This window comes from Carcharhinus amblyrhynchos, chromosome 33, assembly GCF_965287045.1.
Source record: "Carcharhinus amblyrhynchos chromosome 33, sCarAmb.v2.hapA, whole genome shotgun sequence".
Classification (NCBI taxonomy): domain Eukaryota; kingdom Metazoa; phylum Chordata; class Chondrichthyes; order Carcharhiniformes; family Carcharhinidae; genus Carcharhinus; species Carcharhinus amblyrhynchos.
Window position 1 is genome coordinate 5,914,773 of NC_137356.1, and position 13,258 is coordinate 5,928,030.

Below are 13,258 nucleotides of genomic sequence, written 5' to 3' on the forward strand. Positions count from 1 at the left end.
AGGCAAGCATCTCCCCGCTTTGGGCACAGTAAGAAGTCTCACAACACCAGGTTAAAGTCCAACAGGTTTATTCGGAATCACAAGCTCACCTGTTGAAGGAGCAGTGCTCCGAAAGCTCGTGATTCCAAATAAACCTGTGGGACCATAACCTGGTGTTGTGAGATTTCTTATTGTGCTCACACCTGTCCAGTGCCAGACCTCCACATCATGTCTTGGGGCTTGATCTACGTGGGTGGCACAGTGGTTAGCACTGCTGCCTCACAGCTCCAAGGACCTGGGTTCGATTCCTGGGTTGGATCAGTGTATGTGGAGACATTCTCTGCGTAGGGTTTCCTCCGGGTGCTCCGGTTTCCTCCTACAGTCCAAAGATGTGCGGGTTGGGTTGATTGGCCATGCTAAAGTGCCCCTTAATGTCCCGAGATGTGTAGGATAGAGGGATAAACGTGTGGGGGCAGTGGGGATAAGACCGAGGTGGGATTGCTGTCGGGACAGGCTCAATGGGCCGAATGGCCTCCTTCTGCACTGCAGGTTTTCTATGATTCTTCTATGATCCAAGCTGATTGGAGTAGACACCGCACTTTCTCCTAGGCTTGGCCTCATTTGTATTTTGGCCGAGATGCCGGTTTAAAAATTGCTTTGAATGAAGCCTCAGTGTAACCTTATGGCTTTAACCCAGTGCAGGATGCCAATACTCCACTTGATCTTAGCTGATAGAAATTACTGAAACTTACTTCTGCCTGAAGTTAGTTGAATTCTGACACGCCTTTCCCGAAACTTTTGGAGGTGATTGCAACAATCAAGGAACGCGGTTTTACATTCATCGCCAAGTCGTATTCTCTTTGCCCTCTTGGCACATGGAAATCCCATGGGGATTCGATTCATTCCATCGCGGCAGCATCTCCTGGTTATTTTAGCTTTGTACTGAGTCACTGAAACAAACACAGGTCAAATAGGAAATGTAAATGTGCAGATACCAAAGAAAAGAAAGTGTACCTCTGAAAAGTAAGTTCTAAGGTGTTTTCAAGAAATGTGTTTTTCTCCCAGACGGTCAAGAGCTCCGGGCTTTTTGTGTGAATTTTGTGCGGATAAGCAGCATCGACCTTTACAGCACCACCAGAGGCCCTTCATGTCTGCACTGGCCACCAATCGCGTTGGCGAGAATTTTAGCCTCCCGCCCACATCAAAGCAGAAACCTCGGGCAGGACAGTTTCAGGGCAAGCGATGCCAAAAAATCCTCCATAGTCTTCCCTCGTTTTGCTCGGAATCCTATTTGTCGGCCAACTCAAGCAATGGCAGAGTGCTATTATCGCTGGACTCTTAACCCAATAACTCAACTATCATTCCCGGGTTCGAATCCCGCCACGGAATTTGGATTCAATTAAAAACATTTGGAATTAAGATTCTACTAATGGCCAGTGTCGGAAAAACCCATCTGGGTCACTATTATCCTCTGGGGAAGGAAATCTGCCATCCTTACCCAGTCTGGTCTACATGTGACTCCAGAGGTACGGTAATGCGGTTGACTCCCAACTCCTTCCCTAATGGCACATGGACTGCAGCAATTCAAGATGGCAGCCCACCACCAAATTCTCAAGGGCAACGAGGGATGGGCAATAAATACTGGCCAGCCAGCAATGCCCATGAATGAAAAAAAGACATTTTCCATAGCCTGAAACACTACGGCGTTCCAAATGCTTCTTAAATGCTATGAGGGTTCTTGCACCTGCCAACCTTTCGGACCACCATTTCCGGATTCCCACCATCCTTGGGTGAAAATTCCCTCTTGAGTTTCCTGCCGCTTACCTTAAATCTGGCACCGAGATGTGTGCGCAGCTAATCCCGCGGATCAGCGCTAAAAAAAATTAACGGGAATGGAGAATCTCCAACATTCTTTCTGAATCTACCCTGTCTAACCCTGTTAGAATTTTATAAGTTTCTATGAGATCCCCTCCTGCTCTGCTAAACTCCAGTGAATATAATCCTAACCGACTTAGTCTCTCCTGATGTGACAGACCTGCCATAGGAACCCCCAGGGGAGGAGGAGGCCATTCGGTCCATCAAATAGAAGGAGGATTTCTAGGAACAAGCCTTTTAACTTTGACAAAGAGTCATCTGGACTCGAAACATCAGCTCTTCTCTCTTCTTACAGATGTTGCCAGACCTGCTGAGATTTTCCAGCATTTTCCCTTTTGGTTTCACCATCTTCCGTGGTGGGATTCGAACCCTGAGCATTAGCCAAGTTTCTGGATTAATAGTCTAGCAATAATACCACTAGGCCATCACCTCCACTTAAATAGAGAAGAAATAATGCCACCCGGTTATATGGATACAAGTTGCCATCATACTGACCCTTACAAATGCGATCGGTTCATTCTTTCTTATATCAGAAACACATACACTTAGCTGCTTTAACGTCCATTATTCTCGCGGATCGGCGTTTCCGTTTCATTGGCTGTTTGCATTTCAGCTCTGTAATTGAGATTTGAAGTGAGTACATGTTGAAATGTGAGTTACAGTCGACGCTCTTACAGACAATCTTCACACACGCAGCACAGATTTTACAAACACAACAGAAGAAATAGGAGCAGGAGTGGGCCATCTAGCCCCTCGAGCCTGCTCCGCCATTCAATAAGATCTGATAGTGGGTTCAGTTCCATTTACCCACCCGCTCCCCATAACCCTTAATTCCCTTATTGGTTAAAAATCTACCTACCTGTGACTTAAGCACATTTAACGAGGTAGCCTCCACTGCTTCAATGGGCAGAGAATTCCAAAGATTCACTACTCTCTGGGGGAAGAAGTTCCTCCTCAACGCTGTTCTAAATTGACTCCCCCACATTTTGAGGCTGTGCCCCATAGTTCAATCTAAGTGGAAATAACCTCGCTGCTTCTACCCTGTCTAGCCCCTTCATTATCTTATATGTCTCTATAAGATCTCCCCTCAGCCTTCTAAACTCCAGTGAGTACAGGCCCAGTTTACTCAATCTCTCCTCATAGGCTAACTCACTCATCTCCAGAATCAACCTGGTGAACCTTCTCTGTATCCCTTCCAAAGCTAATATATACAACAGTTAATGTCTTCAATGTATAGATTATTTCAGCAAATTAACAGGAGAATTCATCAAAATACCGCGAATGCGGGATATCTGCGTAAAAGCAGTTAGCACTGCTGCCTCACAGCACCAGGGACCCGGGTTCGATTCCCGGCTTGGGTCACTGTCTGTGTGGAGTCTGCACATTCTCCCCATGTCTGCGTGGGTTTCCTCCGGGAGCTCCGGTTTCCTCCCACAGTCCGAAAGACGTGTTTAGGTGGATCGGCCGTGCTAAATTTCCCTTTAGCGCATCCGAAAAGTGTGGTGATTTGGGGATTTTCGCAGTAACTTAATTGCAGTGTTAGTGTAAGCCTACTTGCGACTAACAAATAAACTTAATTTCAGTACAATTACAGGACACTGCATTAAACCATTATCTTATTCACCCTCTACACAGGTTATCACTACAAACAAAACCTGACCACTGCCGGACTTCCCTGCACGTGAAGTTACAGAGGTTAAATTGTTATGTTGACCACTTCCAGGAAACAGCACCTGTCCTTGTCGGAGTTTTAATTTCAGTGTTGGTCACAAATGTTAGTCCCGCATCTGAGAAAACGCCAAACACATCTTTGCCACCTCCAGGCGTGCAGGCAATGTCATTCTTCTCTACCACATCCCAGATCTGCAGAGAATGCACGCAAAGCAAGTAGGTTTATTAAATATGTTGAGAAAGTAATGCCAAAACAACCTAACTTTCCTCTGGTTGGGAGATCAGTGGTGGAGCAGAAAAATCAACAACTCTTCTGTAGCCATCTGCTGTCTTGTCTCAAGGTAGAGCTCAATGGGCAGGAACATAGGAAATTGGCACGGGTGTAGGCCATTCAGCCCCTTGAACTTGAACCACCATGTAGACGGAGAAAGTACAATAACAATAATGGCAATAGTGGTTTTAAAATGGCTGAGAGTGAAGCATGCTGGGATTTTTGGTCACCTTATCATTAAAACCAACTGCAGGTCAGGAAATTGTGGTCTGAAGTTTCTGCATTGACTAAAAAGGAAAGTTGTTTACCTTCAAGTAGACATAGTGGCCTCGAATTTTATTGCCATTATGTGTGGGGCATGACATGTGAAGTAAGCATGATGGTGTCGTTCGAAAGTAATTTGAGCCTTGTGATCGGTTTCTGGTTTCACAATTGGATCAATGACAAAAAGTCTTCTGGAAGCAAGTGGAGGATTTGTAGATAAAAGACATTGCAGTCCTTTGTTTGCTAGCGACAATTCAAAAGGTATTAACCACCGTAAGAAGAATGCCCTGAAGGAGTTTTCCTCAGAGAAGACTACGATGATAGATTCTCCTTCGGAAAGGATTTGGCCAATTCTTCCCTACACCTGGCAGTGTCTATTTGTAATTAAGTAATTAAAGTTAATAGTCAGTGAAGAGTTATAGTTCAGTTGAGAGTTGATATTGCGTTCAGAGTTATAGTTCAGTAAAGGAGCTAATGAGTTGCAATTGATCAAGTTTGAGTTGGTATCTGAAGGGTGTTAAATAAATTGCTAAATGAATTAAAGAGTTGATCTCTGTTCTGGCTTCTCTCATTAAACGGGAATGCTTGGATGGTGTTTAAATTAAAAGCCAATAACAACCATTCAACTAGAACATGGCTAATCTCCTAGCCACCTCCACCATTTTCCCACACTATGCCCAAATTTTTGACATCTTTAATACTGAGAAACCTAACCACCTCTTGAATATATGAGTACACTCAATGACTGAGTCATAGAGTCACAGAGGTTTACAACATGGAAACAGGCCCTTTGACACAAACTTGTCCATGCCACCCCTTTTTTTTAAAACCCCTAAACTAATCCCAATTGCCCGCATTTGGCCCATATCCCTCTATACCCATCATGCCCACGTAACTACCTCTGTCCTTCCTTCCATCCGTCCTTCCCACCATCCAGCCATCCATTTGTCCGTCCAACCATCCATCCATCCATCCCTCTGTCCATCCATCTATCCGTTCACCCATCCCTCCATCAATCCTTCCATCCATCCGTCCGTCCATCCATAACAATCCCTCGCACTTTTTTGCCCAATTTTTGGTACGTGCAGGGTGGTCACTCCAAGTTTGTCTTCCCCCACATTAATCCTCCAAAACCCATTTTCCCCAACACTTCCAATTCTCCGCTTCCCTCTTGCCTTCCACATCCAGATAGCTTAACTCCCCGTGGACCAACTGTTGACCCCTTATGTTCCAATAAATGGGTTAAAGCATTCTAGCCAAAACAGCATCACACAAATGACTTTTTCCCCAGTAATTTCCCAATGTAAACACTGAGAAAAACAATGAGAATTACTCACCTTGCTTTGTGTTAATTTGTTTTTCTTGTTCAACACAAACACTGCTTTATCCACAGCGACTAGACCAACCGTCGCCCCGGGATCTCCCGTCAGTTTGAGATGGAATGCTGCGCCAGGTCTGTAAATTTTGTTTTTATTCTCTGGATTTGCAGCAGTTATTTTCAGCTGTAAAGAAATATATGTTAGTCTCATAAATACATATACTCATAAATACACTTACTTTTCAACAGCGCAATACATCGTTGCCGACCGCTTTGCATTTAGCATGGCCAATGCACCTAACCAGCGCGTCTGTCAGACTTTGGGAGAAAACAGGGGCACCTGGAGGAAACCCACACAGACACGGGGAGAATGTGCAAACTCCACATAGATAGTGAACTGAGAATCATAGACTCATAGAATCGTACAGCGCAGAAGAGGCACTTCAACCCATCAAGTCTACACCAACACATTAAAAACACCAGAATTCCCACCTAATCCCAACTGCCAGCACGTGGCCCATAGTCCTGAATGTTACGAGGTGCCAAGTGCTCATCCAAGTACTTTTTAAAGGATATGAGGCATCCCTCCCCCATCACCCTCCCAGGCAGCTCATTCCAGACCCTCACCACCCTCTGGGTAGAAGGGTTTATCCTCACATCCTCCTCCTGCCCCTCACCATGAACCCATGTCCCCTCGTGACTGACCCTTCAACTAAGGGGACAGCTGCTCCTTATTCACTCTGTCCATGCCTCTCATAATCTTGTACACCTCGATCAGGTCACCCCCCCCCAAGTCTCCTGGCCAGAATCGAACCCGGGTCCCAGGCGCTGTAAGGCAGCAGTGCAAACCACTGTGCCACCTTGCTGTCCTGCGTACACGAGGAAGTGAGGTGTGGGGAGTGCAGGAGTTCTCCTCCAGCCTCGGTGGATGCACAGCATCGGAGTTCCATAAGGTTCTTGAGAAACCTGTTAGTCCCTTATTTCCATATGACCCAGCAACTTTACTTGTGGTTTTGAGAGTAGATGGGGAAATCTTTGCATTGTGTCATGACCACAGCAAATATTAATTGCCAAAGAATCCAAATCCCAGAGGGAAACCTGACTTTGTGGTCACAACCTTTTTATCAAATTTGAAAATGAGAAGAAAAGTACCGACCTCAGCGGCAAAGAACTCCAGAACCACCTTTTGAAAATTAAAAGATTTATTCACAAGCAGAAAACAATTTTTAAGTTGGAGACTGGAGTCTGCCAGGGGATAAGTCTCCTTCTCGGAGATCCTGCTGCACTAGACCTCTAACAAATTTGGCAAACAGAGTATTTCTGTTTCTTAACCCATACTGGAATTACGATGGACTAAATGTTCTGCCACTGCTTCCTTTGTTCTGGATTCTATAGATGGGATTTTCCGATCGCACTCACCCCAAAACCAGAGAAACCCACCCGAGGTCAATGGACCTTTCCGTGGTCCGCTCCTCATCCGTTACAATTCCTGTGACGGGCAGAATGGAAAGATTTGCCCCTATAATTTTCCCAATGACAGATATTGGGTTAACTGGCCCTTCGCTTGCTGCCCTCAATCTCCCCCCTATCTTCATCTGATTTCTTGGAGACTAAGAGTACAAATGTTGCACAGATCCTCAAACAAACAAATACAAAACAGAAACACTCACTTTTCCGATGCAGGTATCAGTCACATCCACCCAAATGGAATCGGCGACCACTTCCGTTCCCAATTCCGTTGTCAAGTAATAATAAGCCACCAGTCTAAACGATGGTATCAGGTTCGGGGTGATTCGAAGTAACATCATCGTAATAATCTGGTCATCTTTCCTCTCCTGTCGAGCGACAGTCACTATTTTCCCTTTGCTTATGAGCTGAGTTTGAAAAAAAAAGTGGAAAAATGAAAGGATAAAAGCAAGCTAAAGTCACAGAAGCAATTTTGAAAGTTTACGGATACATACTTTAAATTCTGTTTGTTGATGCCACAAGTAGGTTCACGTGACACTCCCTCACTGGAAGGACGGAGGTTGAGGGGACACCTGATTGAAGTGATGAGAGGCACAGACAGGGTGGATAGTCAGAGGCTTTTTGTCCGGCATGGAAGTATCAGTTACAAGGCAGGGGGGGTGCGGGTGGGGTGGGGGGCACAGGTTCAAGGTGAGAGTGGGAAAGTTTAAGAGAGATGCTGAAGGAAAGTTTTTCAAGCAGAGAGTGCGGTGCCAGAGGAGTTGGTGGAATCAACCATATTAGCAACATTTTAAGAGGCATCTAGTACATGAACAGGGAGGGAATAGAAGGATACGCACAGAGTAAGGGCAGAAGATTTTCTTTTCGTTTAGTTAGGGCAGCATGATCGGCACAGGCTTGGAGGGCCGAAGGGCCTGTTCCTGTGCTGTACTTTTCTTTGATGTGGAGATGCCGGCGTTGGACTGGAGAGAGCACAGTAAGAAGTCTCACAACACAAGGTTAGAGGCCAACAGGTTTATTTGGAATCACGAGCGCTGTTCCTTCATCAGGTGAATGGAGCCCTGCCACTCACCTGGTGAAGGAGCAGCGCTCTGAAAGCTCGTGATTCCAAATAAACCGGTTGGACTTTAACCTGGTGTCGTGATACTTATTAATGTATTTTTCTTTGTTCCATTAACACAGCAATGAAGTTACTGTGAAAATCCCCTAGTTGCTACACTCCGGCGCCTGTTCGGGTACACTGAGGGAGAATTTAGCATGACCAATGCACCCTAACCAGCACGTCTTACGGATTGTGGGAAGAAACTGGAGCACCCGGAGGAAACTCACGCAGATGCGGAGAGAACGTGCAGGCTCCGCACAGGCAGTGACCCGAGACAGGAATCGAACCTGGGTCCCTGGTGCTGTGACTGGGCCACCATGCCACCCACGGAATATGAAGGAAGGAGCCATTGATAGATTTCACTCATCACACCATACAAAATAGAGAGAAAGTGAAGAGAGCACTGGCCAGGAAACACGAGCTTTAAACATCAAATTTAAAACATTCTAAACGTCTATTGAAGAATAGAGGATAGCCAAATATGTTCGAGGCAGGAACGAGAGATATAACTTTGGGTGGGGTTTCGTTTCCCCCACCCCACCACCACTGCGTCGGGTCCCCATTTAAACAGGTAGAAATATAATTATCCGGCTCATACCCTTGATGGGTACCACCCTGTTTCTCCCTGTTGGTGCCAGGTTACACTGGCATGAATCACATCAGGCGCCCCCCCCCCCCCCCCCACCCCCCCCCCCCCCACCCCCCCCCCCCCACACAATGTGCATCTGCTGAGTGCATCCTGGGGTTTGGTGGTGGTGGTGGCCTGGCCTGGGGAGTACACACTGGCACTGCCCCATGGCATTTCCAGGCACGTGATAATGCCAGTCTGTAAATGTTTTATGTGTGTGTGTGTGTGTTTTTGCATGAATGTATGTATGTGTATATCCATATATGTATATGTCTGTGTGTGAGTGTGTGTGAATGTCTGTGTATGTGTGCATGTATATAAAAAACAAAGAAAATTACAGCACAGGAACAGGCCCTTCGGCCCTCCAAGCCTGCACTGACCATGCTGCCCGACTGAACTAAAACCCCCTACCCTTCTGGGAACCAAATCCTTCTATTCCCATCCTATTCACATAATTGTCCCTTAAAACTCACTATCACATCTGTTTTCATCACTTCCCTGGCAGCGAGATCCAGGTACCCACCACCCTCTATGGAAAAAATTTGCCCCGTACATCTCCTTTAAACCTTGCCCCTCGCAGTTTAAACCCGTGGCCCCTAGTAATTGACCCTTTCACCTTGGGAAAAACCTTCTGACTATCCACTCTGTCCATGCCTCTCATAATCTTGTAGACTTCTATCATGTCGCCCCTCAACCTCCATCGTTCCAGTGAGAACAAACTAAGTTTCTCCAATCTCTCCTCATAGCTAATGCCCTCTATACCAGGTAACATCCTGGTAAATCTTTTCTGTACCCTCTCCAAAGCCTCCACATCCTTCTAGTAGTGTGGCGACCAGAATTGAACACTAGATTCCAAGTGTGGGCTAATTAAGGTGCTTTAAGGCTGCAACATAACTTGCCAATTTTTAAACTGAATACCCTTGCCGATGAAAGCAAGCATGCTGTATGCCTTCTTAACTACCTTCTCCACCTGCGTTATCACTTTCAGTGACCTGTACACACAGATCCCTCTGCCCATCAATACTGATAAGGATTCTGCCACTTACTGCACATTTCCTATCAGTATTAGAACTTCCAAAATGTATTATCTCATATTTGTCTGGATTAAACTCTATCTGCCATCTCTCCGCCCAAGTCTCCAACTGGTCTATATCCTGCTGTATCCTCTGATGGTCCTCATCACTATCCAAATCCACCAACCTTTGGTGTCATCCGCAAACTTACTAATCAATCCAGTTACATTTTCCTCCAAATCATTTATATATATTACAAACAGCAAAGGTCCCAGCACTGATCCCTGAGGAATGCCACTTGTCACAGCCCTCCATTCAGTAACGCACTCTTCCACTGCTGCCTTCTGTCTTCTTTGACCGAGCTAGTTCTATATCCACCTTGCCAGCTCACTTCTGATCTCATGTGACTTCACCTTGTGCACCAGTCTGCCATGAGGGACCTTGTCAAAGGCCTCACTGAAGTCCATATAGACAACATCCACTACCCTACCCTCATCAATCATCTTTGACACTTCTTTAAAAAGCTCTATCAGGTTAGTGAGACACGACTTCCCGTTAACAAAACTATGTTTCCTCTCGCTGATACGTCCACTTATTTCCAAATAGGATAAATCCTGCCTTGAAGAATGCTCTCCAATAATTTCCCTACCACTGACATCAGGCTCACCGGCCTGTAATTACCCGAATTATTCTTGCTACCCTCCTTAAACAAAGAAACAACACTGGCTATTCTCCAATATCTGTGTGTATGAGTATCTATGTATATATGTGTGTGTGTGTGTGTGTGTGTGTGTGTGTGTGTGTGTGTGTGTGTGTGTGTGTGTGTGTGTGTGTGTGTGTGCGCTTTGCATGTTCTCCCTGTGTCTGTGTGGGTTTCCTTCAGGTGCTCCGGTTTCCCCCCACAGTCCAAAGGTGTGCATGTTGATTGGCCATGGTAAATTGGCCCCCAGTGTTAGGGAAACGAGTAGGGTAATATGTGGGGTCAAGGGGATAAGGCCTGCGTGGGATTGTGGCCGGTGCAGACTCGATGGGCCAAATGGCCTCTTTCTGCACTGTAGGGACTCTATGATTCCCACTCCCACAATGGAGCAGTACGATAGCACAGTGGTTAGCATTGCTGCCTCACAGAGCCAAGGTGCTGGGTTTGATTCCCAGCATAGGTCACCGTCTGCACGTTCTCCCCATGTCTGCGTGGGTTTCCTCCAGGTGCTCCAGTTTCCTCCCACAGTCCGGAAGGTGTGCTGGCTAGGGTACATTTGTTAACGGTAAATTCTCCCTCAGCGTGCCCAATCAGGTGTTGGAGGGTGGCAACTGGGGGATTTTCACAGTAACTTCTTTGCTGCGTTAATGTAAGGCGAGTTGTGACACTAACGGATGAACTTTGACTTTCACAACTGAAGACATCATCACTGGCTCTTTCAAAACAGAAACTCATGGGTGACACACGGAGAACCTACCATGTAGGTAATGTATTTTATCTGCTTCTGGGTTGCCTGGTCACCCTTTGGAAGAATGAACTGAACAGGTAAATCATCGTCCGGATTCAGTGCTTTTGGTGGAATGTTGATGTGCAGGTAATTCTCGGAGTTACCCTGTGTCCTGTATGGTTGGGCCACCATACTCGCCGAGGCTTGCTGGGAATCAGAAGAGTTGGCAAGATTGGTTTCAACCTATCGGTGGGAAGAAAAATTCAAAAGCAGGAAAGTTAAACCACTGCCATGGAGTAAATGTCAACCTGACACAACCTTCATAGAATCCCTCCAGTGCAGAAGGAGGCCATTCAGCCCATCCAGTCTGTACCAACAACAATTCCACCCAAGCCTTGTTCCCGTAACCCTACACATTTACCCTGCTATTCGCCTCTAACCCACACATCCCAGGACACAAAGGGGTAATTTAGCGTGGCCAATCCACCTAACCCACACATCTTTGGACACTAAGGGGCAACTTAGATGGCCAATCCACCTAATCTATACATCTTTGGACACTAAGGGGCAATTTATCATGGCCAATGCACCTAACCTGCACATCTTTGGACTGTGGGAGGAGACCGGAGCACCCAGAGGAAACCCACACAGACATTGGGAGAACATGCAGACTCCACACAGACAGTGACCCAAGGCTGGGAATCGAACCTAGGCCCCTGGAGTGCTAACCTTCATGCCGCCATTTCTTCACAGGTTTCATTGAAAAATTAGCAAACATTTATGAGAGTGGGTTAGTGTTTAATATCAGGAATGAATTCACCAGAACGTCTGTTGGGAGACCATCTGAGATGTCTCCGCCATTCCTCCAATTCGGACTCCTGACTATCCCCAATTTACTGGCTATGCCTTGATTAGGACCTTACTCCCGGTCCAAAGCTCCGGAATTCTATCCCTCCCTCCAAGGAGCAAAATAACTCATGTGCATAGGAAATGAATCAGGATATTGATATTATTTTTCTAAGATCCACTGGGAGCGGCACAGTGGTTAGCATTGTTGCCTCATAATTCCAGGGACCCGTGTTCAATTCCGACCTTGGTTGACTGTCTGTCTGGAGTCTGCATGTTCCCCACATGTCTGCGTGGGTTTCTTGCAGGTGCTCAAGTTTCCCCCTACAGTCCAAAGATGTGCAGGTTAGATGGAATGGCCATGCTGAATTATTCCTTAGTGTCCAAGGATGTGCAGGTTAGGTGGATTGGCCATGCTAAATTGTCCCTTAGTATCCCAAGATGTACAGGTTGGGTGGATTGGCCATGCAAAACTGCCCTTAGTGTCCAAAGATGTGCAGGTTAGGTGGAATGGCCGTGCAAAATTGTTTCTTAGCGTCCAACGATGTACAGGTTAGGGTGGACTGGCCATACAAAATTGCCCCTTAGTGTCCCAAAGATGTGTGGGTTAGGTTGATTGGACATACTAAATTAACTCTTAGTGTCCCGGGGTGTTGTAGGTTAGAGGGATCAGCAGGATCCCTAAGCGGGGTTGGCACCTGGGTGAGATTGATGTCGGTGCAGTTTCGATGGGTCGAATGGCCTCCTTCTGCACTGTAGAGATTCTATGATTCCATTCTAAAAGGTACAAAGCCAAAGTTCAAAATGGACGCCATTCCTTACTTGCTCTGAAAACCAAGTTCAGATCCAATTGAATCCAATTCATGGTCCCCACAAGAGAGACAACAAGCGAAAAACTGCAGCAGGCGATGGTGCAGAGGGACCTCGGGGTCCTTGTGCATGAGTCGCAAAAACCCAGCTTGCAGGTGGTCAGGAAGGCAAATGGGATGCTGGCCTTCATAGCGAGGGGGATTGAATATAAAAGTAGGGAGGTCTTGCTGCAACTGTATAGGGCATTGGTGAGGCCGCAGCTGGAGTACTGTGTGCAGTTTTGGTCGCCGCACTTACGCAAGGATATTTTGGCCTTGGAGGGAGTGCAGAGGAGGTTTACTAGGCTGATACTGGAGTTGAGGGGGTTGAGCTATGAGGAGAGGCTGAATAAACTAGGCTTGTACTCGTTAGAGTTTAGAAGAATGAGGGGAGATCTCATTGAGACGTATAAGATGATGAATGGGATGGATAGGATAGAGGTGGAGAGGCTCTTCCCACTCAGAAAGGGCAGTAGGACTAGGGGGCACAGCCTCAGGATAAAGGGGGGGCGGTTTAGAACGGAGTTAAGGAGGAACTTCTTCACTCAA

The 13,258-nt window shown here is 46.4% G+C and overlaps 1 protein-coding gene across 1 annotated transcript in view; it reads right to left on the reverse strand.

The window, feature by feature from the left end:
• Positions 1 to 13,258, reverse strand: part of LOC145360885 (complement C3-like) — a 94,676-nt gene that overhangs the window by 60,341 nt on the left and 21,077 nt on the right. The window contains exons 12-17 of the mRNA XM_080216386.1: positions 11,046 to 11,258; positions 7,049 to 7,252; positions 5,398 to 5,562; positions 3,588 to 3,717; positions 2,398 to 2,469; positions 732 to 929 (exon numbers count right to left, since the gene is read on the reverse strand). Of these exons, the coding sequence (XP_080072512.1) occupies positions 732 to 929; positions 2,398 to 2,469; positions 3,588 to 3,717; positions 5,398 to 5,562; positions 7,049 to 7,252; positions 11,046 to 11,258 (982 nt within the window). The remainder of the gene's footprint in view (positions 1 to 731; positions 930 to 2,397; positions 2,470 to 3,587; positions 3,718 to 5,397; positions 5,563 to 7,048; positions 7,253 to 11,045; positions 11,259 to 13,258) is intronic.